At 40.4% G+C, this 27,611-nt stretch overlaps 1 protein-coding gene across 1 annotated transcript in view; it reads right to left on the bottom strand.

Annotated features, from left to right (window-relative positions):
* The window catches only part of pde4d (phosphodiesterase 4D, cAMP-specific), a gene marked incomplete at its 5' end in the record, with an annotated part of 143,251 nt that extends 121,067 nt beyond the window's left edge, over positions 1–22,184 (bottom strand). Inside the window, one exon of the mRNA XM_080499484.1 lies at positions 21,886–22,184. Within this exon, the coding sequence (XP_080355610.1) occupies positions 21,886–22,184 (299 nt within the window). The remainder of the gene's footprint in view (positions 1–21,885) is intronic.
* Between the last annotated feature and the right edge of the window lie 5,427 nt (positions 22,185–27,611).

Here is a 27,611-nt window from a genome sequence, read left to right as displayed (position 1 = left end):
TGACTGCTTGACTGGCCCACCTTCTGTTACCAAGAAGATAGAAGCCTCTGAAAACACACACACACACACAGACACTCACACCTTTTCTACGCTCTCTGCATGTATCAGATCTCCTGGGTGTTCTTAATAAGGGCCCGGGAGGCGTGTTGCAGTGGATACATTCACCCACTAATGTTTTGCATTCATTTTTGTGCCTGTCTTTAGGTTAGTGTGTATTTCACTGTCTGCCGTGGAGTAGTTTCAAGGCTCCAAACTGGATTGGACTGGAAATTTATCTGAGGAATGAGAAGTGTTTTTCCAGTGACGTGTATTCTGAGGTCTACCATTAATATGAAATGGTAGGATATAACCATACAAGCAGGTAACTTTGGAATAAAGCCACAGTGTAGCAGTTTGTAAAAGTGTATTACTATTAGCAGCTATTGTTGAAGGCTACTGAAAAATGCACACGTATTACACAGTCTTAATTGCTTCAAGCTGCAAACGACCACAACAATCAGACGGAAGAAGTACAGGAGTTTATACCATCACATTTGCCAATTCTGTTTTTTTTCTTGCTAAAAGGTCTGGCTGTGCAGGAAAAACTTTATTCAAACCTGAATCAGTAAAGCTAAGCACTGATTGAACAGAAAAGATAAAGTTTCTCATCTCCATCTCCATCTAAACATTGAAGCGACATATTGCAATTATATGAACTCAACAAAAAAATGTTTGAATTGTCTTTTAAATATTACAATTCTAGAATTACAATTTTTTATTTTATTTTTGCACATGTGAACATTGCAACATCTTTTTTTTTTTTTTACAGTCATTATGCATACTTAGTTAAATTGTCCATTTTGATAATGGTAAGTTCAAATTAGTGAAAAATTACTTGGAGTTTCTAATGTTGAAATTCTGTCTAATAACTTTAATATTCATATCACTTAATCACCATCCATTTGATCATAAATACATGAATTGTTTATTATTTATGGGATAATATACCATTTCTTTCACTTTAAATATGTCTCAACAATCTGGGTTTTTTTTCTACACACAGACAAGTATTTCACATTTATGTGTGACTTTAAATACATTGTAGGCGTAAATGGGAGTGCAATGTATTTAATAAACAAGGAGAAACACAGAACACAATCAATGGTCACAATTGATCAGTGGCAGGAGGAACAGCACTTTCACAGCTCACACAGGTTTGCTGCACACCACCCGTGAACAAAGACCAACATGCCCTCGACGAAATGACCTCAGCTGATCTCAACGCCTCAGGCTACCTCAGTGCAATATCCCCACGGTGCACAGAGGAATATTTTTACTTCTCAGCCAAGCTGCAAAGGACAACCTCTACAAAGCAATTCTATCCCCTCTATTAATCTGTTATCATTTAGCATTTGAGAATGTCACGTTCTCCCTGAGCCAGTACAAAGAAACTTGGCACTGTCCATTTTTAAAACTCGTCTTAAAACACATTTTTATTCTTTGGCTTTTACCTCAGTGTGACACTCTGGTCTAGTTTTAGTGCCTTCGTTTTTTTTTGTTGTTTTAACCTTTTATGTTTTGTTTATTGTTTTAACATCTTATTGTTTTTATTGTTTTAATGTTTTTTATTTTGCGACTTATATTTTTATTTACAATATACAGCACTTTGTTTCAGCTGCGGCTGCTTAAAAGCGCTTTATAAATAAAGTTGATTGATTGATTGGCACGAATACAAGGGATATAGTGAGTTTTGCCTCTTCTGACGCAACCACGTTTTAATCCAGTGACTGTGGCTGTAAGCGTGATGCCACACAGAATACGGGCATTCAAAATTTCTCTGGCCACTGCCGTTTTCTCCCATAGTCCTAAGACATGTGTCCAATGTTAATTGGTGTCTATCAATGGTGTGGGTGTGTGTGGATGTCTTTGGGTTTTCCCCGAGTCACACGCACAGGTATAGGATGGAAGATGCATGAATCAATGGATTGTTCGCTTTTAGGAGCTCAATAACTCGCAAAAGACTTGGTTTTAAATTAAAAAGTTGAAAGTTTGTGTTTAAAAAAAAAATTATGAAAGTTTCATCATTGCGTAATGTCTTTCATGAGGATGCATAAAATAAAATAACTTATTTTCAGGCAATTTAATAATGGGTGAAAGAAGCAGGGAGACTAATTACTCTGCTGTGTCTGGGAGATAATACCCGTTCACTTCCTCAGCTGCTTCTGATGACAACATTTAACAACTGCACCCCAGAGGGACTTTAATCTACAACTACAGCCCCTAAAGTATCAATCACACTCACAACAAAATCAACACGATCATCCTCTAAGCAAAGCAATGGCACAAAGCTATGGTCACCAGCAGAGGAAAGACTTTGTGTGGGCCCTCAATCAGAAACTCACTTTGCGTTCATGTTTTTACCATTAAATTCATCCAAAGTCGTGTTCAAACTGCCATTTCAAATGATCTACCAAAGAAAAAGGAAAAAGCTCTTAGATAGTCTGTTGTATTTGTTTAAACAGAGCACGCATGCTTTAAATCTGACAGCTTGGATTAAAAGCCCCACAGTTGAGGACAAAGCACATCGTTGCGCTATACCTTGTAGCTCCTTAATCCCTACGTCGAACTACTGAAAGATCCGACTGGGTCTTTGATGCGTTCACTATCCAGCGACAGAAGGATACAGAAAAGCTGTTTGTTCGGTTGTCTTCTCATTAGTGCAGCACAAATCAGGTAACAGCATCTGCAGGAGAGCGCTCCTGAGATGACTTCTACTCCTCAAACCAGGTGGCAGAGACTGTGCGAACTCCACAGAGACCACGTAGAAAACAGACAAATATGTCCCACTTTAGGATACAGATTTGTCGAGTTTATCCATTCCAGTTACCTTAGAAAACATCATCACTTATGTAATCCTGGAGTAACACTATTTGTATTAAACATTTTCTTTTCTATCTGTTTCAGAAAATTTAAGTAACCATAATACCTCTTATATTTTGAATTGCATCAACTCTCCTCTGAGATCTTCCTCCTGTCTGGCATCTTCATCTCCAACATCTTCTGGTCAATGTGTCCATTACAATACCAAACTATCCCCACGTGCCTGCAATCCTTTCTTCAGCTTATTTAACTGGAGACAGCCCTCGAAAAACCGTGCACAAAAGAGCTAGTCTGCCTTCGCCACCTCTGCTCTTTGCATCTTCACCTTTCCACCTGCCTCACTCTCATTTCCACACATTGTGTCTCATCGCTAAAGACGCTCTTCCTCTTCTCTGCAGTGCAGACCTCCCCTGTTCTCAGCAAACATCCCAGCTCGCCGAGCCTCCCAGCTGTTCTCGTCCAACATCCTGCCCATCACCATCGAAAACAAGAATAAAAATAACCTATAATTAACAGCTTACTGTTAAATTCAAGCTGCCACCAATTGGTTTAAATCTATGAAAGTCATCTATCGACATGGGGGGGAAAAAAATCACAAAAAGCAGCTACGGAGAGGATTCTATTAATCTAAAAACAGAAAATAGGAACACGGTTTACAGTTTAACCCAATTGCTGACTCTCTCCACATTCATCGACACAAATATGCAAATCACAAGAAAATACCTGAAGTTACGCTGTATTGGACGCAGTTTTCTCATCGGCATGTCACCCAACTACCAGGCTGAAAGCCGGGAAATGGAAACACATTCACTCATGCAATTTACCAACTGCTTTTTGCATTGTTTTAAATATATATTTTAAAGTGTCTTGTTTTTCAATGCCAAAGCAATACTGATTTGTCCATTACTTGTCTCTTAGTGCAGAATACAGTAAAACTCCAGCCAAACACACAACAGCAGCTTAAGTGCAATGGAATGTAAAAATGTGGCTTGGTAAATTAAATTATAATACCAAATGTATTTAATGGGTTATGTAACTGGTGAACAAATACGCATAAGAAATTAATTTCAGCCATACTTGCTTGGGTTGGGTCGCTGTGGGAATGAGCCCCAGAATAGGAAAAAGTTCAATTTGCAGCAGACACCACTGAATCGAAACCACCAATGTAAAAGTACATAACATTTTCAATATCTGAAGGGAAAAGGAGAGCACCATGTACATAAAATCAACTTAAAAAACAAACAAACAAAAAAACATTAAACTACAAACTTGGGGAAAAGGAAAAATTGCAGACATGCACAGAAACCCCTCTACAAGTTTTTATAGAAATCACAAGACATGTTGTATTGTCCCTTATGATTTCCCTCACTTCACTTTATCTTCATTGTTTCTAATGGTTGGAAATATTACTAAATAAAGTCCTCTTTTTGCCACAAATGTCATGTTTACCACAATTCAATGGGGACTTCAAGTTATCTTTATGCAGAAGAAAGTTAAGATTTAGCAAAGTCAGAGTTTGCTCATTGCCAGGTCTGCCTATTGCCCTCTGTGGAGCAACACCACTTGCAATCCAGTTTCCAATTATAGCAGCCAGACACTCATCAAGAGCAGCAAGTTTCGCTGCTCTCTCACCCTCTCCAGTGGCTCCTTCACTTTGCCAGCAGGAGCCAACACATTTATTGGTGTCAACTTTGAGATCCAAGCAGTTCTTCTTTTAGTTTTTAGTGTGGCCCTCTATATAGCAGGACTGCTCAACACAAGACATCACTTTTTCTTCACCGAATTCAACCGTGCAGGCCAACGTGGGCTCAGGCTTCAAAATGCACATCTATTTTACACTGACAGAGAGTGCTCTGTGTTTGGAGGGCTTGTTTTCCCTTCATTTTCTTTTGCATTATTGCTGCTTGACCTCTTATTGTCTGCGATCGACCGGTGGAAAAATATCAAAATCTCAACATAATTCTGCAATTTGGTCAGACCATCTTGGTTCAGACGACTGAAAAAAACGTCTGTGTTTGTGTCCGCATTCTCCCATACTGGTTAGGCCATTAATCTGACCACACAAACCCATGGAGGTATACGTCACTGTGGGGATACACTTTTAGGTGTAATTTTAGTAATTACACTTTTAGTAATTTTGGGGGGATATGGTTGGGTTCAAGTCAGTAGAGATGTAACAGTTAAGAAATTTGTAGTTAAAGCTAAGATTAAAATAAGTTTAGATGTGTGAAGGCTTGAAACTGACTGGCCAGGGTCATGGAGTGAGGCGAATACTGGTTACAACCAAGTTCAGAGCGCATCTGCAGGAAATAGAGGTTATAAAACAGTTTGTGTGCATGTGTGCGTGTGTGTGTGTGTGTGTGTGTGTGTGTGCACGCGCTCACGTCACGTGAGTGTGTGTGTGTGAAAAACGTGCTCCACGTCAAACTGCAGGAAAAGTCTAGTTGAGATCACCATTTGTGTGTGTGTGTGTGTACATAAAGAAGTAGTAGTTGGAAAGCTGGAGGACTACAACTCTCTGCTAAGTACGCACATAAAAAGACAAACAGACTACAGTTCATTTAGGGCAGCCTCGTTTTTTGTGGTTTAACTATTGTATGCTTGAGGAGTCATCAGCTACTGAAAATACAATGTCAAGCCAAAGTGAAGATTGAAACTGCATTTCACCCACAAATATATAAAACGCCCATTTCAAATCAACTCGACACAAGTTTGTTTGAGGACAAGGCATATTGAGGATATGAGACACAAGCACACAAGACAATAATTAATGGTGTTGCAGTTTTTCATAAAGTTTAGATATATTAAATTCTAGTTGGCCCACCTAAGCCTTTTTGGATCCGATCAATCAGTGAAGCAACTCTGTACTATAGACATTTTCCTTGCCTTCCGTTCAGCTTCAATGCATCTTGGTTATGTGGCAGCAAGAAGACAGTGCTTTATAGCCACTATGGGTTTGGCGCAGTTTAAATCTTGACTTCTCACAGCTCTGTGGAGCTCGGTTCATCACCAGAGAATACTGATCACCACCAGGGAGCTGACACAGGCACACTGAGGTAAAGTTCTATATAGACACACACACAATTCCCCAGGAGAGACGGAGAGAGTAGAGAGAGAGAGGGGGGGGGGGGGGGGGCAGACACGAGGTGCTTGAAGAGCAATAAAGATGTCCCTAAATCTATGAATGTGACAGCAAATGAGATTAACAAAAGATCTATACAGAGAAATTGTGGAATTCAAAGTAGGATTTTTTTATTGAGACACGGTTTTGGCTTGAAACAACTTTTCTTTCTGCTGTGTCATTCTCGGCATCGGAAAATCAAAACACTTCAAGTTTGAAGCACTCACTTTATGAGTCAGCCCATAAACAAAAACAACCCGACAAACGGAATGTAGACAGAGGACAATATGTTTAAACATCCAATAACAACAAAGTGTAGACAAAATCTAAGAAAGCACAAAAAGAGGAACATTTTGTTTGGGACACTGAAGTTTTATACGAGTGTGCACATCCAGTTTATCAATGTGTGAAATGTACTCAGGTGAATCTGAGGTTACAATCACAATGCTTTAAACCTGGGTGGGGCTCCAAACCATTCATTTCTGCAGTTTATTTCTCTGTGTGTGTGATTGCTCAGACGCTGCAAACTCTGCCCCTTTCATGTGACCCCACACATGTCGGTATGGGTTGAGCTAGTGAGTTGATAACCTGCTTCATATTGATTCAACAGTTTCCAGGATTGAGCGCGTCTTGGTGAGTCAACCCAGGATACGGAGAGCGATCCTGGATATGTTTATCATGGATCGTAGTACAGGCCTCAGAGCAGCGAAATATTGAATGGACTATAAACACCGACAACTAAATAACTTCGGGTGCTTCGTGAAAATTGTCACAATTAACCACACAACTCAACAAATCTAACCAACAATTCACTTCTTGAACAATACAAGTTCCCATTTTAAATCCTGACTAATGTTGACATGGGATTTTACACAATTTCTGTAGCGTTTTGCTTGTTTTTACACACCGACCTTCATGGTAAGGTCTGCATGCTGATGCGATTGTGTCATCAAAAAAAGTGAGCATCTGTGATTGACTGGTGACCTGCCCAGACTGAAACCTGCCTTCAGGCTATCCCTCTGTGATTCTAAGTTGTATAAAGTTGTAAAGAAGATTGATGGGAATCCCTGCCCTGTGGAGAGCCTGCAAAAAGAAACTAATCTGAGCAAATTAGCAGTAGAAGAAAGGCCCGACTCCTCCACATTATAAAGGGTTATCACCTTCTTCAGAGCAAAATAAATCAAGCGCTGATGTGTTTTATATCCCAGCGCGCAGCCTTCAATTCTGCTTTATATAGCTGCTGAGTTTTATCTCCCAGGTGAAAGTCGGTGAATACAAGGCACCCTCACCAGCGATGAAGTCTGTGGAAAGCGTACGTTTAAATTATGATTTATGTGTGCATTCATCACAGTCTTAGAGCACATACAACAATGATGGCAGATGGTGAAGACTGGAGTCATCGTCTGTTGTGAGGTTAAAAGATGCATTCAGGTCTGCTGAAACATAAAGGCAAGGCAAGTTTACTTGTATTGCACTATCTATTCACACACAAAGGTCTGAGTATGGTTTGGTTAAATGGCACACACTTTCTAAGAGTACCATTCGATTATGTAGCACTTAGCAGGAGTGTTTACAAGCGCTTCAAAAAAAAAAAAAAAGTGACTGCATCAGGTCACAGCCTTGTGGTGAGGACAACCTTAAACAGGAAAACAGAAACGAGAGAGAAAAATCTTTGTTTGGACTATTGTTTTCATCATAATACAGTCCCCTGTTCGTATTTTCGGGGCCTCTAAAAGCTGAAGAGTGAGGAGGCAATCATATGCTATTTGGCCAGGAATGAAATACCTCAAACACCTAGTTAGTAGAAAAATGAGAGACTGACATCTCTGCCTCACTTTTGTCTTCCTTCAAGTTTAGCTTTGGTTTTCTGAGTTAGTCTTGGGAATGACTTGGTCCGAACTGTATCCTCACAATCATGAGTTGATTCACTGAATGGAAGTACATATTGAAATGAATCAGTGTCAACCTTGGGGCTTTAGTATTTCTGTACTCCATGTATTTTTATAATCATGATTATTAATATTGTTCCCAGAATGTATCTGCATGCCTGACTCATGCACTTGGAGATCACCTCTATTCATCATCATTTTCAACAACTTGGAATTTGAGTGGATGGCAAAACACTATAAAAGATTTGGGAAGGCAAAGGCAGCAAAACAACCTTGAATACCAACAATGAATAAAACAGAAGTATTCAACCTGAGTCACGCCAAGTGGCACGTTGGGGTTGAAGCAGGAGGCGTATAAATACCAAAGTCTACCTCACAAGCTGTAAAAGCTTGCTGTGGCAAAATGGAGCTGCCAAACTGACACCTTACTGACAGTGATGAAACAGTCACATAAAAAGAATATCTACACTGCCATTTACTGCGAGGACACTTATTTAACTGCAAAAAAAAAAAAAGGTCTTCTTTCTGTTGTTCTGTTGTTTAGGCAGCTGGCTACACTCCAGATGAAGGACAAGACTTTGAACATTGTAGGTAAAACCACCAAGCCCTCTAGAGCGGGAGAAGGTAGTAGCAGCAGACCGGCTCATCTCTGAAGATGACTTCAGAAAAGAAGACAAATGACGCCTCAACATGATGGACACCCCAGCAGTCTAATTAAATGAGGACTCAGGGGAAATATGCTGGAGGACGTAGCTCACTCCAACTGGCACACATGTTCAGCAAAATGTTTGAAAACTGTGCAGCTCCCAACTGATGAGAGATGTGAATTCACCTCTCTCACCCTCTGCCTGTGTCTGTGGGGGTATATGTGTGATCTGTGGCAAGACAGGAGAAGAAAACACGTGCGATAGTACACCCATTGTATGATAGTATGCAAGCATATCAAACTGTAAAAACATGTCAACTGTGCACTGCCTGCTCCATGCATATTGTAAAATTGTAAAATTGTTCGTCTAAATATGACTAAGATTTGATGCTGCACTTCATTAGGAACTGGAAAGACAGTTTGTTGTCTTGAACGGTCCACATCCATTTCGCTTTTTCCCCTTTTTTCACATTTCGAATAAAACAATACCTGCAGCTCCTGAAATATGAATATCTATGTCACACTTGAGCCCTCAGTCCTCTTGTAGTAAATGATGCAGATGCACATGGACAGGTAGGTCATTCCAGAGGGAAAGGACAGAAATAGGCCACAGTCATCTTATGCTAAAAAAACAAAAGTACATCAGTTTCACTGACTACCACACATGTCCATAAGAAGCCAGGCTTGGCAGAAATAGCAGGGACTCTGCAACTCCAGTATTCACCTTCAACTGCTTCTGTGGCTCCTTCCATGTATATATATTAAAAAAAAAAACACCAGTGAAACCTTTCTTAAATAACAAGAACACAGGTGTCATGTGGGGCAAATGTCAGACTGAGGGCTAACCAAGTCTATTATTAGTGATGCTAATAACCTAATCCTCAAAGTAGAAGCTGGCTGTTCCCAATTTCACCTGACAAGTGTGTGTACCTCAGCATGCGGCACACGGGAGGACCAAACAAAATCTTACCATCAAGTGGCGGTGCACAGCCCATGGACTGAAGTAATTGCATTTATTGTCAGACGTTTGCTTCACAGAACCTGCGTAAACGCATCACTACCAGAGGTCACATTAACTTAATATGATCCACTACTCAATCGTTTTTAGTACCGGAAACAAAAACAACTGTAAAGATTGAGGGTTGTTCATCAGTAAAAACCGATTAGATTTCAGAGGGCTGATCATTTCATCACTGTGGTAATTAAGTCCATCAGGAAAAAGACTAGGTTGAAAAAATACGGCTAAATATAGCAGAATTATATTGTTGCCAAGCATAATATTTTTTTTAAATAAAAACACAGTCTCACCTACTAATTAAAACTTCACTAATTGATTCATTTTTTGCTTTGAAGTTCTATAATGTCCATTTATCCAACGTGATGCCAGCAGACAATAGGGAAAAGACAGAGGGACCACCGGACAGATAAACAGCCCATCATAGGCCAAACAGAGAGACAGACATTCACATGCACTTAACTTTAACGCCAATTAACCTCAAACACATGTCTGTGGTCTGTGAAAGGACGCTGGAGAAATCCCACACCTGCACAGATGGATGACTCAAGCTCCTCAAAGAAAAACCCACAACCTGGACTCCAACTGTAGATATCAGTACAGGGCAAGAGTACCAATTACTACACCAGCATGAAAGCCTATAAAATAATCTCCCAAGACAAACTGATGATATACATGTCTATGCTAAAATAAATAAGAGCCAGAAAGACCGCATAGAAACTGTAACAGATCCAATAAGAGGGAGTTGACTTTGTTCACTTTGACATTCACCCAGTCCAGAGTCGCCAACCACTAGTTAGGGCTGTCAAACAGCAGAACCCCTCCCTGGAGAAGTGACTGCAGTTTTAAAACAGTGCAGTGGTTAATTGAGAAAAGCCTTCTGGTTTGGCAGAATAAACAAGTGGCGTGATGTAGCGTTAATCTCTTCACTTGAGCAATACCCAAAAGAATTCAACACGTATATTTGTACATGAAACTACACAAAGCCACAGCTGCTACTACCTGCGCGACCCAGTACGCGGGGTCGCTTCACATTTTTCAGCTCTTATCGCGACCAGTAGGAGAAAATAACGCAGCATATTTTCACAGTGACCCGTAAGATATGCTTCCTCTCAACTTGGAAGTTAATGGAATAGGTTTTGTCAAACCTCCAGAGTACTGTGTGGTTCAAAGTGCTCAGTACTTCAGAAGCATTACTCTGACAGTAACTGTTCAATACAGTGAGATTGTGTTGAAGGCTCCTAAAACATACATTATAAATTGGGGCACAGTTTGTAAAATGACAAACTATAAATTGTGCCAAGTTTTTAGTGTCCTGTTGAATAGTATTAATTTATAATCTTGTCAACAAAGAGATTTGTCATTGGTTACATCACTTGTCCATCAGTCGGTTGTCAACGCTGCAATTTTTGCTAATCCTTATGAAATGTTAAATAGCACAACACATTTGAATCCATTTTTCTGCACTGAGGCCTACAATGCTGCCTCACACGGAACGTAACACACAGTGGATAACACAGATGACTGTAGTCTCAGAGGAGGGACACAAATCTGAAGCTGGAATAGCACCGATAGCTTTTATAGTTAACTCAATTATGAACTACTGCATTTGGCATACTGATAGTTATTTTTACTTACTTTATCCTGAAATGAAACCCCATCGCACAGAGAACATTTCTTACCGTTTCAGGTTTGTTTTGTAATGCATATGCTGGGAAGGTTTCTTTTGCATTTCAACTGCTTCATTCAGGAAGCACTTTCACCACATCAGATTATCAGCCTCCATTCCACCCTACTGCCTCCTGACCGTTACACCAACACATCCATGACCTAATTCTCTTCACCCCCCCCCCATGACTGGCAGCTCCATCTTCAACATCTTTTGTCCACTGTGTCCACTATCTCTCTTCAGCACAAGTCCAAACAATCACAACCTGACCTCTACATCTCCAAACTGCTCAACCTTAGCTGTCCCTCTGATCAGTTCATTTCAAATATTGTCCATCCTGATTAGTCATCTCTTCTCCTTTTCACTGTCCATTGCATGTCATGACTGACTCATTTACACACATGCATCGTGTCTTGCCTCTATTAACCTTTATTTTGCCTTTATTATTCAAGTTTGATTTATAGGTTGTTCATATATTTTATGAATACAACATTCACATTTCAAAAGAGAATGAATCTCATCTTGTTGCATTTCTGCAACCAAGGTAAAGTAATAATACATTTTGTACAACATTGAATACCTACTTTAGCAGCAATTCTTAATAAAACTCAATCATTCTTATAATAAAATAGGGATGTGAAAAGTGGTATAAGAAAAAAAAAATTTGTATCCACAGCTGTTGTATAAAAACCACAAATCTGTTCTCTACATGGAGTGAGTCTTTTTCCCCACATTTGTATTAAACCGAATTTCTTCTTGCATTAAACTCACTAGTTGCACACATGAATATGGGTTTTAGACAGCACACGGTTCCTTTAATCACATTTTTGCTGTTAAACAGATTTGATTGTTTTTACAAGATGCTGTCTTGCTTGAGAAAAAATACGTTAGTCAAACTGTTGAAACAGACAAACAATCTGTTCACTTGCAAAATAAATGCCAGTCAGCCCAATACATCAAAACTATAAATGCTGAAGATGGCCACCCCTCTATTGCCACCCTAGGAGGAAACTACTTTAGGCAGGAACTTTGCCAACTCTTCCCAAATAATCTCCATATACTTGTCTTTCCTGCACTCAGCTCACTGTCCTCAAAGCATCCTCATGAGATCTCGTCAGTAATGAAATCAGTGCACCCCTCTAACTAATGTAGCCATGGTGACTATTTCCCAAATGAGCAAGGTGACCTTCTATGAATGCATTCAGGGAAAATGCAAGCAGATGATGATTCACATCAGTCGGGACGGATGGATTTGATAATTCTACTACTAAATCTAATTTACTGTACAATTGGCCTTTAAGTTGTGTACTGCGAATTAAGAGAGCAAGCTGAGGCACGGAATTGATAAGAGGAAGCCATTGTCAATCTCGCGTCTAATGAGGGCTGCAGTGGTGACTTCAGATTTTCCTTCAAGACTCTTATTACTCCAATTCTGTAAAGTTCACAAACAGAGACCCTTGTATCAGGAAGTGTCCCAGACTCCAGTCTGTATAAAGGTGAAAATTACAACCTTTACTCGGTGGCGCTTTAGCCACAGTTTGTGTGACCAAGATTGACATTTTTCGTGTTTACAGCAAAATATCTGTCTACAGAGATCGACGTCAAAAATTACGTGGATGTGAGGTGATGTGGAATGGAAATGAAACGATTGATTTTGAACATAAAACACAAAAACAAGCTTGCTGGGAGGCAACAACAGAAACACAAAGCAAATATGAACTGTAGGAAAATAGGAAAGGCCAAAAGTAGCATTTCATCATTAATCTAGTAAATATATTTCCCTGTCCGTTGAGTTGTATTTATTGAGTGAGAAAGTTTACAATGTACTGCTATTGCCTTTTGGCACCAGTGACATCAGTTGAAATACTTTAAACAGGTCTCGCTGCTCTTGTGCACAACGTGAGAATGGGCACTCAAGTTGAATGGGAAACTACAGTCGACACACTGATGAATGTATTACAATAAATGGTGTATTTGCTGTTGCACTTACTGACTTTGATTGTGATGACTAGCGACCTGTCCAGTGTACTCGTCCTCACCCATCGTAAACTGGGATTGGCTCCAGCGCCCTGCAAGCCTAACCAGGATTAAGCCATATAGAAGATGGATGGATGGAATATGTGGAAAGCAAGAAAATACTGGATGAGCTTATTTCTTCTTCTTTTTTTTCCTTTAAAGATCATTTCAGGTCAAAGTGTTATAGTTACAAAAGTGATTTTTTTTTTTTTAAATGAAGAAGGCAAAGCTGGATAATCCTAGTGTATTACATTAATTCCAATTAATTGTTTCAAATGATGATGTAAGTTCGGATATTGCTCAACAATGTGAGCAGATCTACTAATGGCTCTGAAATAGAAACCACCAAGACCCGGCTTTCAATTCTTCCCTATGGATTCCTGTGAAATCCATCTCCTGTTAATGAGAATTTGGTATTTTGTCATTTTATTAGCCAGTCATATCCCCAGTGACATGAATCCGACTCATGAGTCACGCTCATAAAGCGCTACTCCGCCAACAAAACACTCCCAATATTATAAGCACACGCCCTCCTGGCTCAAACGTTACATGTGAAATCTCGTTGCATACTTCATGGAGCATTTGGTCACGGTGAAGTCATGCATTCAACTTCCACAAAGTGACCACAGAAACTTCATGATAATTCAAACAGATCGGTTCCCTTTTCCACTGTCCATTCCACCCTGTATTTTCAATTTTTCCACATTTACCAACTGACGTTAATTTCCAAATAATAGACGTTTGTGCAGACAAGAGCAGAGACCCACTCCAGCTACAAACACACATTAAACTTACAAGGAACATTTACTGGCCGGACTGAATGTGGGGACGTCCTGTTGATTCCTCAAACCAAATGGGAAACTTATAAATAATCAATTCTTGGATGGAGAACGGTTTAGAGGTGACTACCAGAAACCGAGCAAATAATTCAGATATAGAAAAAACAAGGACATGACAGTCTTCATGGTAATAAATAAATAGATAAATAATAAAGCCTGTGCACTTATCCCCAACACAAACATAGATAAGAGAACACAAAATCTTTCATTTTCTTTTCGTCCAGCTCATAGGAATGATGCTACATTTCTAGGTGAGTTCAGTAACTCTAAATCCTGGATGAACCATGAATAATGCATGCCATGTCAGATGGCTTCTTCTTGTTTGTTGGTTTTGAGAAAACAAAAATGCTAATTGCACACGACCTTGTGTCTCTTTAGAGATTTTTTTCTGTACACAACACACAAAGCTGTGCCAAGGCTGCTAGTGAAACTTGGCATTCAGTTATGCATCAAGACTGAATCATAATAATTGCTTTCAAGTTACAAGTGTTTAATGTAATTGCATTTTTTTTTTTTTTTGCATTTACTTTATGGCACAAATACATCAGATGCCAAACTTAAGTGACCGTAACTCATTGTTTGCAGGAAGTCAGTGCTGTACTTGCAATCACCTGATCTTACATAACTACACATATTGTTGACCCCCCCCCCCCTTTTTTTTTAAGAGAATGTCACGTCATTGAGTTTCATGTTGCTCTTACTTGCTGTCAAGCCATGTTTAATGAAATAGTTGTACTATAATCGCAGTGTTGAGGGTGCTTTTAATTGCCTACTGCTGACAGCTAACATTTTACTAGCCCATTTTTTCAAGGATGACAGGTAAACCTTGCTTTAATGACCAACAACGGCAATTCTCTACTGGTCAGTTTCTGTGTATCTGAGGAAAAAAATAAAAAATAAATAAAAGTAGATGGGACCTGTGCACTGAGGGTCAATCAGAGCAAATCATCAAATTTCAGCCCAGGACAATCGCCGATGTGCAGCCTGGAATTTGTGAGATGCTTGTGAATAAACTTCAGTAAAAACTATAATTTGTGCAAAAGGGATTTCAGGTTAAATATATGCAGCTTTTATACCCGCATGACATAAGCAGAGATATGATAATGATTCTTTCATTTATTTAATTCCACATCGTAAATCACAATATCCCATTCTTCTTTGCTTACATTCTTCCCTCTTTCCCGCTGCAGAAAACGTTGAGTAAATATGGATGGAAGTGAGATAGCAAGATGGCTGGATGGAGAGAATGATAGATGGCTATACAGATAGATCAAGAGAAAACTACCCAAGGTATTGAGCAAAAATATGGCTAATTTATGTAGCGTGTGTTATAGTACAGTGAGCGGAAGACGGACCAGCTGGTGAAGATCCACTTCAAGGTTACTTTCATGTCTCATGACCAGAGCAGCCTCGTTCAGTTAAGTGCGAGCGAAGCCTCCAGATGAAAAGTTGATAGATGTGACAAGAGACATGTTGCCCACAGAGACAAAATCACTAAGGACCAAGTTGTTCAAAGAGGAAAGGGAATCAATAGATACAAACAGCCAAAGTGTGACAGGAAAGGACAAAGGCAGAGAGAGAAATATGAAAACGGGAGAAACCATATGTCATGGTGAAATGATCTGATGTGCAGCGTTTGCATCAGTCAATCAAGACATGAAGAAAACATGTGTCTTAGGGGAGGCGACTGATTTGAAGGGAAGGACAGAAAATTGGTGTGCGAGTGCTTGTGCGTGTGTGTGTGTGTGTGTGTGTGTGTGTGTGTGTGTGTGTGTGTGTGTGTGTGTCGTGGCGTTGGGGGCAGTAATCAAAAGTCAGGGGAAATTGCCTGAAAAACAAAACGCCATTAAAAGAGTATTGAACTACTGCATAGTCGACCACTAACACAACAGCTTCTGTTTGTTTGTGAAAACCTGATTATGGTCAGGGAGCCTTAAAATGTGCCTACAGGTTGTTCATCGATTTCTACCTGACACATGGAAATTGCTGCCCGTCCATCTATTGCAGACTCTATTACAACACAAAATCTATTGCCGTCAAAGCTTAATGAGCCATAGAAATGAGAATGGGTAAATTTATTGATACCAATTCAATTATTGATTTAAGTTATTAGTCCATTTGTTTCATTGATTATATTATTGATTCCAGATCAATTTTACAGTGTTGTAAAAACAAACAAAGAAAAACCAGCATGCCCTGGGACATTTTCAGCATGAGTGGATGTGTTTTATGAACCCGATGTAAGCTTAGGTCGGCTTGAGCGTCTCATGACTAGAACTTGGAGAAAGCAGTGAAGAAAACTAATGGAAACATCTACAAAATATTTAAACAAAATAATGTCCTTTGACAAAGTGATGTTTTACAGTTCAAGACTGGAATAGCATTGCAGTTGGATTCCTCCTGGCTGATACAAAACAACTTGAATCCTGTTTAGGTCTTGATTTTAAACCCCTGCACTGAAATAATATAGGTTTGCATGGGTCTATTTTCATACACACTCCCGCTGCTCCCACTGATGAGTGTCTGACCGCTTCCACTGTAAATACTGCTAACGGAAGAAAATCTGTTCTGCCAGTCCTTTTATCTTTTTAGCGGGATGACTAATGGATATACTTGGCTACTTGATAGGCCACGTAAAAAATTTTTTAACAGAAAATAAATCTGTCAAAGAACAATATAAGCAGTATAGTGGTTGTGAAACATATAACAAATATAACTTTTTCATGTTTCTTTTCAAATGCGCGGTTTATTAGCTAGAACAAGAAACAAATTTTGCTTTCAATATTTTCTCAATAGCATGGTCTGTCATAAGATTGAGCAGATCCAGGCCTGTTGCTAGTCCAGCTCCAGTCTTTAATCACCCTGTTGAATGTAATTTGATCAGTAGAGCACAGCCAACCAACAGGCGAGGGAATCACCCAGCATCAAGCTGGCAGTCTGGAGAGGCTTTGGCTTGAAGCCGCTTACAAGGCAACCCTTCAGAAATGATTTTCATTACTTTATTAGCCTAGCCGATGACCAGAGAGGAAAAGAAAGACAGAGAAGTGTTGTGAAAAACGCCTGCCTTACAAACACTGTTCGAGCTCTGTTTCTCCTTAAGATTTCAGCACAGCTCCACTTTTTTTGTGAAGTAATAATGTTTTCCGAGAGCCAGTCACAGACAGTGGCCTGTGGTTTGTATTGGACACTGTTTGGTCTGGAAACTGGATGAATTTGTTCCATAAGCCGAATCCCACAGGACCTGTGTATCAGCAGGACTGTAAAATAGTGGATGTACACAATCTATTTTTTTTTTCCCCCGTTTGACACCAATTTCAAATGCTATTTGCCTTGGCAAAGGAAATTACTAACCGAGCATGCAGTTCTACCTTTTTCAACCAAACAATGTTTTATATCCTTTATTGGACATAGACGGATTATGTAATAGTCGCACAGAGTTGTTGCTCTTAACCTCAAAACAAAGACAATTGGCACAACTGTTGTCTTCCCGGTGAAGTGAAAATTGCTGGCATTCAGTGAAACAGATTTGTGTTGTCACTTCAGGCACCACAGGAGAGCATCAGAGGCAAATAAAGCCGTCACTGCATTTTTGTACTTCCATGTTCCAGTCTACATCATTATACAACATCTAGGGTAGGGTTAATGTAGAGAAAGCATGCATACTCACAGCTTTTATGACCAATAATAAATAGACATCAGTGGAAAATGCAGAAAAACAACAATTCCTACCTTGGGTGTTTACATTTTGTTTTAAAGAGTTTAAAGAGGCATGTAAAGATTAATTAACATTTGTTCAAGGGTTAACAGAATGTGTTCATGGCAACCACATTCCAGAGGGGCATCCCCCCCCGCAAGCCAACCAAATCATCTTTTAACTATGAAAAAACAGGCATCAAGTACAAAGGAAGACCTTTAATAATAGAAATGCAGCCACGTCTGGAATGAAAAAGCCCAATAGGAAATTTGTAGAGGTGTGTATGAGCAATAGAGGTTAGATAACTCTCCAGCTGAATAGGAGTTATAGAATGCCACCCTCCTAATTGCAATACATACAAGAATGGCTGGCAGACTTAATGAAACACTGACAGCAAAAGGTAGAGGCTTGCTAATGGATTATAACAGGGTTTGCCATGACTGTTTTGGTGATATTCAACTCACTGACTGAAATTACATTTAACATTTTGATCCCCGATCTTACCAAGCAGTTGTTGCATGACTACTCCCATGCTACACATACAGCATATGTTTATTGCTCTTTATCCAGTAAGCACTCTCTTGAAAAGCACTTATAGTTTAGAGAAACCGTTACAGTCAAATTTGGAACAAGTCTTTATACTTGGAATATTAGCTTGACATTTACTATCACAATCCTTGTTGTGTGTCTGTTTTATCAACGATCTGGTCCTCAGTACTATTATCTGTAAAAGTCGCCTCTCTGACATAAAGCAGTTGCCAGATAGGTATGGCTTCCTTTCATGCTTGACGGAGTAAAACTGACATTTCCCCCTGACACGGACGGACAAGTCGTTTCCTAATGCAGACGCTAAGAATGTCAAAGCATCAGTAGGCAACAAACCTCATGTGAAGGATGTGCTCGGCACACTTTCCTTTTCTGTCTAAATGAGCAAGTCGCTAAGACACTGAGGGTATTCATGTAATTGCCAGTTCTGACTGTCTTTCATCCAGTGACACTAAACACACCAGAAAATGTTACGGAGTCACAAAGCATCACTCATGACCCATTTGATTACACACGCTACACCATGTCTGACGCTAATCTATACTAATGGAAAGTTTAGTAGCACATGTCGTGTTCGTCGGTGTCTTAGACATTGTTCACATTCCTGGAAGCGCAGCTGTACAGTAGAAGTGCATGACAGTGCTGCTCCAGCCTATGCAGTGTGACTGTGATTACGGCTGTAATGTGTTATATATAGCCACATACCCAAAAGCAATCCCTTCCTTCCTCACTCACAAACACTCTAGGGATAAAATGGCCTGGCCAGGGGGTTGTGCTTCATAGTGACAAAGAAAGAAAAAGAAGAAACCTTGGCCAAGGGGAGGGAAAGAAAAAAAAAAATGTCATATCCTTTATGCTTCCCCTCATCCTTTACATGTTTCAGTGTTGTCTATTTTGACATTTCCTTTTCCACCCACTGAATCTCCCATCCTTGATTGCAATTGGATGAAGAGAAAAGAAATCAAGACCCTCTTTTTCACCGACATCTCCAAAGATAACGACACACACACACGCGCACAGCATCCCCATGGCAGGGACAGGCCAGCAGCAGAGGAATGGGAGAAAAGCCATCTCCCCATCAAAGGATGCTCCAGATTTTTGCTGAGGTCTCACAGAAGCCTTGAGCAATAACCGTGCACAGTCTGCATGTGACACATTGGGGTGATGTGTTTTACCTTGGGGGAGCTGGACCTTGTGCCAGACCAGCCACTTGGGCACATCAAACAACGTCAACAGTCCTCCCAGGGAGAGATTTGCCGTCTCTCTGTATACACAAGATTGATATCAACTGCATGTGTTGAGCATAAAGCTGGCACTTCTTATTAGCTTTCTATTGTGGCACTGCCTCGGAAGTTGTGGTGTCTGTTTTAATCAGGAAATAGGTCTTGTTTGTCTCACTCGCAGGAAGCGCTTGATTGCAGATTTCATGCGAGGGAATCTAACCTTCTGCAGGATTGTTAAATGCAATAGTGAATGAAATGCACAGCTTCGAACTACACAACACTTGTATCACATAATGCAGTGTCTGCCACGGACTGATCCGAAAGGTTAAAGCTTTCAATTTGAATCAAGAACTGGTTGTCGTCTTTAACAAGCAGCCATAACTTACTGGAATTGGCTGTGGAAAGGCTATTAGATACCGAGATGCACATCAGCGGCAGGAGGGGAAGTCTCTGATGCCTGGCAAACAGTAGTGCCAGCAAAAACATGTGGGTTTCACTGAATATACACACAAATAGGAAAAAAGCAATATGTTTTACAGCTGTAGTGGTTTGCACAATGGCCACTTTTTGGATTGCCTCACATTATTTACTGCATCACTATCCCCTGCACTGCTAAGAAGGACAAAAATATGGAATATAGATTGATGTGTCTACCTTTGAGACAAGGTCTTTGTCAAATGACACCCAAACCAAAGAAGGCCCATAATGCGTAACGCTGGTACATGATAATAAAAAAGGCCTACTGGAAACTGGGTGGCACAAGTGTTAAGCTGCGGCATATATGGACCAACATGTGATTTTATTGGTGTTTATGCTGGACTACAAAACGCCTCAAGTATAATAAACCTCCTGTGTGAAATTTGATTAGTTTGGGTAATCTAATTGTTATTTTCCTCCAGAATCAAACGCAGCAGAGCTGTTCTGATATCCTCTTTTAGATGTTGGCCTCGATACAGTTCTAATGTGACATTTTCACATCACTGTGGTGTTTTCATCCAGCACACCACTGTGTGCACTGACTGCTTCCTCCCTCCTTCATTCCGTCTCTTGCTTCTCCTCTGAGTGACTGTTCTGCCACTCCGACAGTCAGCAACCATTCTGTCTGTCAGCACAACAGGCCGGCACACTTTCTAAAGCTGACTGGTGGCTGGACCTGCAGGCGCGCATCACTCATATCCAAAGTAACATTTATAAAAGATTAAGTAGAAAGAAAGGAAGCACTGAGCCCTACCTAGAGAACACTACATCTGCAACGGTCACTAAAGCCAGGAAGCTGAGGTGACCTTCTCAGATTTCATTTGGTCTTCATTCCCCCTCCGTCTTTCCCAGAACAAGTGAGTAATTAGAGCATAAACATTTCCACGCACACCCGAGCTGTCTCAGTGCGGAGCTGCCTTTCTGCCTTGTCTGTAAGCACACATTCTTCACCGGGGCTGTTGTTATCACAAACATTACCGTCGTCATTTCTACAGTAAGTGCTTTAGCTGAATGCCTCTGCACAAGCGACATCCAAAGACCCCGCACTTGTCATGCATGTGTGGTAGGATTATATATATTGTAAGTGGTGAGTCATATTTTTGTACCATTTCATGTCTTAGAACAGCTCATCCCACTAAATCGCCCATCCCTCAGAAAGCAGATTGTGATGTCAATTAGAAACATGAACACTTGACATACTAAATTACTAACAGTCCCCAAAGACCACTATCTTATAACTACAATGAGGCTGCTGGCAAATGATGTGTTCAGAGTGAGACACAAACATTCCTGTGACCTTCCTTTATTTGAAGACTATTTTTGATTTATATCAGACTTATTTGTTTGCCCAGTAAGTGCAGCAGATACAATTTCATTCCAGGATGTGTGTGTATGTGTGGGTGTGTGTTGGGGGGGGGATAACACAACTGCCTGTGATAACTGTAGCCCTCTCCAATTACACTTTGACTCAAAGATATTGATCTGGAAATCAACATATTGACCCATCCTTTTCAGACAGAGCGATAATATGAAAAGATCAAATGAAAAGCATTTGTATTTAATAAGTAGTATTTAATAATGCATTATTTACGCTTTCAGCAGGATGCATATGTTTTTGTCTGGCCTTTCTTTACTGTGACTGTTTAGGACCGTAAATGTTTGGCCAGAAAGTGGTGTGAAACAGAGGTCGAGCACAGGCGAAGCCCAAAAAAGAAAAACGGACTACAACGTCCTCAAAGTTAAGAATAAATCGAGACAGAGGACTTCTCCGCTGTGGCGCGTCTGTCAGATGCACAACGCCCATCTTCATGGCAGGAGATTAAAAAAAGAAAAAAGAAAAAAGAAAAGAGAGAAACAAGCCGAGGAGAAGCAGTTTGTCTTTCGTCCTTACCGTCGAAGACCTTGAAAGGACGACGGCCACGACATCCTGGATTTCTTGAGCCCGGGTCGGTGCCCCGTGTCCACTGCATAGGTCCGGTCCATGTTCCTCGGGTTGAGGTATCTCTCGGTGTCCGAAAAGCCTCTTTGTCTCACGCGGTCGTTCTTGCGCACTACCAGCGCGTGGTGGAGCGGAGAGAGCGTCGCCTGGTTCTGCTGCCTCCACAGATGTTTGGGCGCTTTTGCACTCACGCCGGTTCCGCCGCCGGCGACCAAAGACGCCGTCCCCACTTCCCCGCAAGCAGGGTCCATCCTCCACGCCTCCACGTTGTTGTTTATGGTTTTTTTTAGTTTAGTTTAGTTTTGTTTATAAATAGGATCACAGAAACGCCAAACGTTAGGAGGGTTCAAATCAAAACATATGCATTTATTTTATTTTTAATAAAAGGGGTTTAATTATATATTCAGCTCAGGTGTTAAAAAATTATAACTATTCCTACAACTTTTTTTTTTTCCAAGTTCCTCAGCGTGCTTCACGTAATGAGTTTAACTCCTTCAAGTTCAACAATGCCGTGCGCAAAGGAAAGGAGCAGAGGCAGGAATGACTCCATTTACGCATTACGGGGAAGACCTCTAGGACTGCAGCGTGGACAGAGGAAGTGTCCCCGAGTCAAAGCTGCGAGGATAAACTATTGGGAGTCCGGTTTTACGGCGTCCTCCGCTCTCTCCGCACACGCCCATTTCTGCAAGGTGCTTGTATTGCTGCAGCGGTGCGAGGCGTTCAGCTCAGGACGGTCCAAACCAGCGGGTGGCTCGCCACAGTGTGCAAACTTCTGCAAAACAACAAAACAAACAAACAAACAAAACAAAAACCCAAAACAAAACTCTCCCAGCTCTCACTGAACTTGACGCAGCACGACGCGTAAAACCAAACCAGACGTGGCTTTCGCCGATCCTCCGACTCTCATGTCCCTTCTAGGCACTGGCGTCAACGGGATATAGGGAACAGGGTGATACATTAAACATGAGGGACCCACCCAAAGCACCTCCCCCCGAAATCCTTCAAGAGTGGGAAGCAGGAGGTGGGAGTGTGCAGAAAGCCAGGTGGCCGAATCACATCACAACACTAAATTAGTTTGAGTTGTTGCCAATTTGGATTAGATTTTTTTTTTTTTTTTTCTAACAGGGTATTAGTATTACGCGACCTGCAGGTGAAAAGCAAGCTCCTCTTCAGGTACCAAACAGAGATATTGCAGGTATCTGTGCCTGTGATGTCTACTGAGTGCAGGGGAGTGCAAACATGCAGCCACCCTGTTAAATCTCCCTTCCTCTAATCTGTTTGTCATCATTCTCACAGAAAGAGAGCTATCAAGGAGGACTGCTGTCTTTCCTTCCTCGCCCTTGCACTTCCTGTGCAGTCCAGGCCCATTAGTCAGGAAAATACAGAGTGGGGAGTCTGATCTGTCCTGCTATAACAGCTGAAATGTAATCTTCTCAGAAACAAGGTGACTGAAAAGAGAAATGGCAACCAAGTGTAATGGATTTAGTGCCATACACATTGTCACCAAATAAAGATACATGGGTTCCAGGCATGTTACTGTCATTCTAGCTGTCCTTAAAAATACTCCCTTTTAGGATGCACTGCTAGCAGCATGTGTAGAAGAGCAGAATGCCACACACTGCAAGAATTGAAGTGGAATGTAGTCTCTTTATTCATTTTCATTAATTTTCCCACTGCTTTGTCTCTAAAGAAGGTGAGAGAGAGGACAGCATGCAGTGGGAGTCACCTTCACTGCACAATGTGCTGCCTTCTTTTAAATTAGCACACCTTGCACTTTGTTTGTCACCGGTGAGTGCTTAAAGCCAAAACCTGCCTTCATCAGCATGATCACAACACTGCTGTAATTCATATATTTTGATATATTAGCCGTAGCTTAATGCTCCTTTTGTTTTATTCCCATGAATGTTTTTGTTTCTATTTGCGTTTAATTAGACTGGGATAATGGGACAGTCCTGGAGAGAAGTATAGTGGAGTCAATGATTAGTGATACCACCAGGTTGCTCCAATACTGACCTTATTGCACCGAGCAGGTGATCAGATACACTTGACTGATTCACATTAAACAGGTTGTTGGTCACAACACAGTTTTAATAAACCAGTGAGGATGTAATTAAAATGAGCAAAGGCCTGACAAACTGCTGTGTTCTTACTTGTATGTAAATATCGTGTATTTGCAGACTTGTGCTGAGTTTTACATAGGTTTTAATAAGTTTTAATGAAATGAAAACAGCATCTGTAATTGTTTGGTATCAGTTGAAAAATTAGTGAATTCATATTGTTGTTTGTGACAAACAAAATGGAAAATGAGAACTGTTCATTTGAAATTGATCCGTGATGAGGACTCCAGGGGTGACATTTAACTGTTTGGGAAATCAATACACTGATAGGTTGCTTTGATGAAATAGGGAGTTAATGTCCGGTGCTTCTACTGAGAGTGGTAAAGTGGTTTTCAGGTCATTTGTGTGAAGACACATTTACCCAAATGATATTATAAGTCTGCAGTTACTGAATCTCCCCATGTGGAATCTATGAAGCGTTTTCCTGTCTTAAGTCACTTCTCTTAATCGGTGCCTCAGTTGGTCCATTTTGTTGATTTGTGAATGATTGGTCGGTTGGTCATACATACACACAGACGTGACAGGAACACTAGTACTGTTTAATATGCATCACCACCATTTTATGTTCAATTTATGAGGAAAACCAATGAAAACATCAGCCTTGCCTGACCCTTTCTAGCCCCCACATTAATACTGCAATCACTCATTAACCTGCATATTTATGTAATGTCACAAAATTCACCTAAAAGATGCCGTTCGGTAACTTTTCATGTGGTATTTTTCTTCATCACTGCCGGGTTGAATTATTGATGAGTCAACCTTGAGGCAAATATAGGATGAATGGCCTTTGTTAAAAGTCTTAGCATCATTCATTTTCCTCCCAACAGTCCAGTTCTGGCTTTAATTGATCGTACTTACAAGACTCTGTTATGAAAGCAGGGAAATTCTGCTTGGTGCTGTTATAACACGATGAAATGGTACTAATGGTTAAATAGGAAAGCTTTCCACCATTAGAAACGGCTTAGCAACAATGAATCATAATAAAAACCAGTTACATAATCAAAGCAAAAATGTTGTCAAGCACAGTGCACTACACTACAAAACAGCTTGATTTCACATTGGTTTGTGGCTTTTGAAGCGACGGCTAAGCAGTATCATTGGAAAAAAGAAAGAAAGAAAGAAAAGCAATATGACATGACTGAAAATAGCCAGCACACAAACACTTTTGAAACTTCTGAACTGTTCTTAAAGACTGGTCAGCTCGGAACACTTGGGAATAGTTTACCTTTTTTCAATAGTTCACATAAAAGTTTTAAAGAGACAGTGCCATCTCCACGACTTTTGTCTGGAATATTTTAACATTATCGCAATGTAAAATATATTATCTAGCACTGCTTCTTCAAATAGCAGCAGATCTTAAATTTACTTGAGAAATGCATCAACCAACAGGCCATCAATTTGAAATCAATCACGTGGACTTCAGTTCTCAGATGAAAGTGCTGTAAACCTGCGAGGAAGAAATGCTGTACCTGTCTGAAACTGTAATTTAGTGTCACTAGTTATTTTTGTTTTTCTGTGAAGGGATTTACCAGTCATTGACACTCTGTGATCACAACAACTTATAAACTATTCTCCCATTAAAGCCGTTTTTTTGGTTTTTTTTTGCTAAACAAGCTTCAGCCTTATTAATAGGCTGTACCTCACTGCTTATCTCTCCACTGTTTATTCATTCAGACATCAAATTTGGCTGCAGGAAGGAGAGAGAAAAGAGTAAGTCACAAACCAGATTTCTTTTTTTTTCTCCGCCTGGAACATGATGAGCCATCGAAGGTGTCACACAGGTAGCATGATGTGCATGAGTGCGATACAAAGCTTTTCGAATCATGCCATCGTGATCAAAGACAAGACAGTGGAGTTCCACTTTCCTTTGAGTCGATCAGCTGATTTTCTCAGGCTTTTATGCACAACACTAACCGAAGACAAGAGGGAAATTCCCCTGGCATACAGATGTGGCCCCTGCCTTTTTTTTTTCTTTTTTTGCCACTCGTCACTGTGTGGTTACAGTTTGGTCTCCGAGTAATATTGCAACACTCCTATTGGACTACTAGCACCCGTACAGAATGCAATCTGGTGCATTTGTTTCTGACTCCCCTCCGAGATTCAAGCTGGGAGAAGACTTTGCTTCCTCTCCCTGCCAAACCTCATTTCATCTGATTCAATCTCCAGCATCCTCCTAGATCAGGAGTGATGCCTCTCTCCGCTGTGGAGTGGTCATGTTTTACAAGCACAGAGGGGGTTCTGCGCAATAGCTCATATTTGTAGGACATTTATTTTATTCACTGTATCAAACTGGAAAAAACAAACCACGTGGAAGAGAGACCAACGTTAATGGTCTGTGTGGGATATTGTACAAACGATCATGAATGACAGCGATTAAAGAAATATAGCAAATGTTAACCCTGTGCCATAAAACAATTTCATCTGATCCACTGCAGAAAAAATTTACATGTTCTTAAATGGAAAAGGTTTTCATTCTTTCCCAAAGAAAAAAAGATGAGGGCAGAATTTTGATGCAGCTTTTGCTTTCATGTTATTAATGTTATAAATGGTGAAATCCAGGCATCATTTCATTTGAAGAGTCGTGAGCATCAATGGTGACAGAGAGAAATGTGTTAGTCCTCGATATTGGATGAGTCACACTCCAGAGCACAAATTCAGACAATCACAATTTACATACCTGTGGACTGTATGTTACCAGCCAACCTCAAAACAACCATACATTTTATCGCTGCCAAATAACTCATGCCATAAATCATGCAGGATGTGTTTTTTTTTTTTCACCTGACAGGCTGGAGTCACTTTCTTTACATTCCACGACAATAACTCAGTTTGCAGACTTAAAGGGTGCATAGGACTGGTAATCCATCATCAACATACTGCAGAATGTATATAAATTTACAGTGCAGTTATGCTAAAAATGTAGCAGAAAACAGGCACCGATATCAAAGCTGGAGCATCTCTGAAATGAAAACCGATGGCTGATTAACAGCCTGTTCATTTCACCTTATCTTCAACTGACAGGATTTTTCTTGTATGACACTGACTGATATACAAACATATTTCATCTCCCAACGATATGATGTATGGCCCTCTCCACCAGCTGTGCTCCAGCCAACAGACATTTCAACCCAAGCCATGTTTGATAATTATTTGTCCTCTGTGAAAAGGGACCCATATGTTGTTGGTAATAAAACCCAAAGGGGTGCATCCAATTGCTGTTTGGATCTCGTTCTAATGTGTAATTCTCACAGTCACTCATTTAAATTAATTTAAAGTTGTGTGATGTGAGTAAGTACATTTCCCTTTTGCCTTTGTCTCCAATTCAATCCAGCATTTTTCAAGATGATGATACCTGGTGTAGAATTTGAGCAAAAGACACTTGAATGTCAGAACGTGTGATTACTTTGTGTGCACACCATTTGCTTTAATAACAGTAGGAGAAGTCATCCTGAGTCGTAAAGTATTCTCCTTGCAGAACTCTGGGGGGTATTCGAGCTCATTATACTGCTGCAGTATGAATCCTGGTTCACAATGTGACAAAGCAGAGCGTACGAGTTGTCC

The sequence above is a fragment of the Blennius ocellaris genome (assembly GCF_963422515.1).
Source record: "Blennius ocellaris genome assembly, chromosome: 7".
Taxonomy (NCBI): Eukaryota; Metazoa; Chordata; class Actinopteri; order Blenniiformes; family Blenniidae; genus Blennius; species Blennius ocellaris.
The sequence above is the reverse complement of the archived record's forward strand: the minus strand, read 5'-3'. Positions and strand labels throughout refer to the sequence as shown.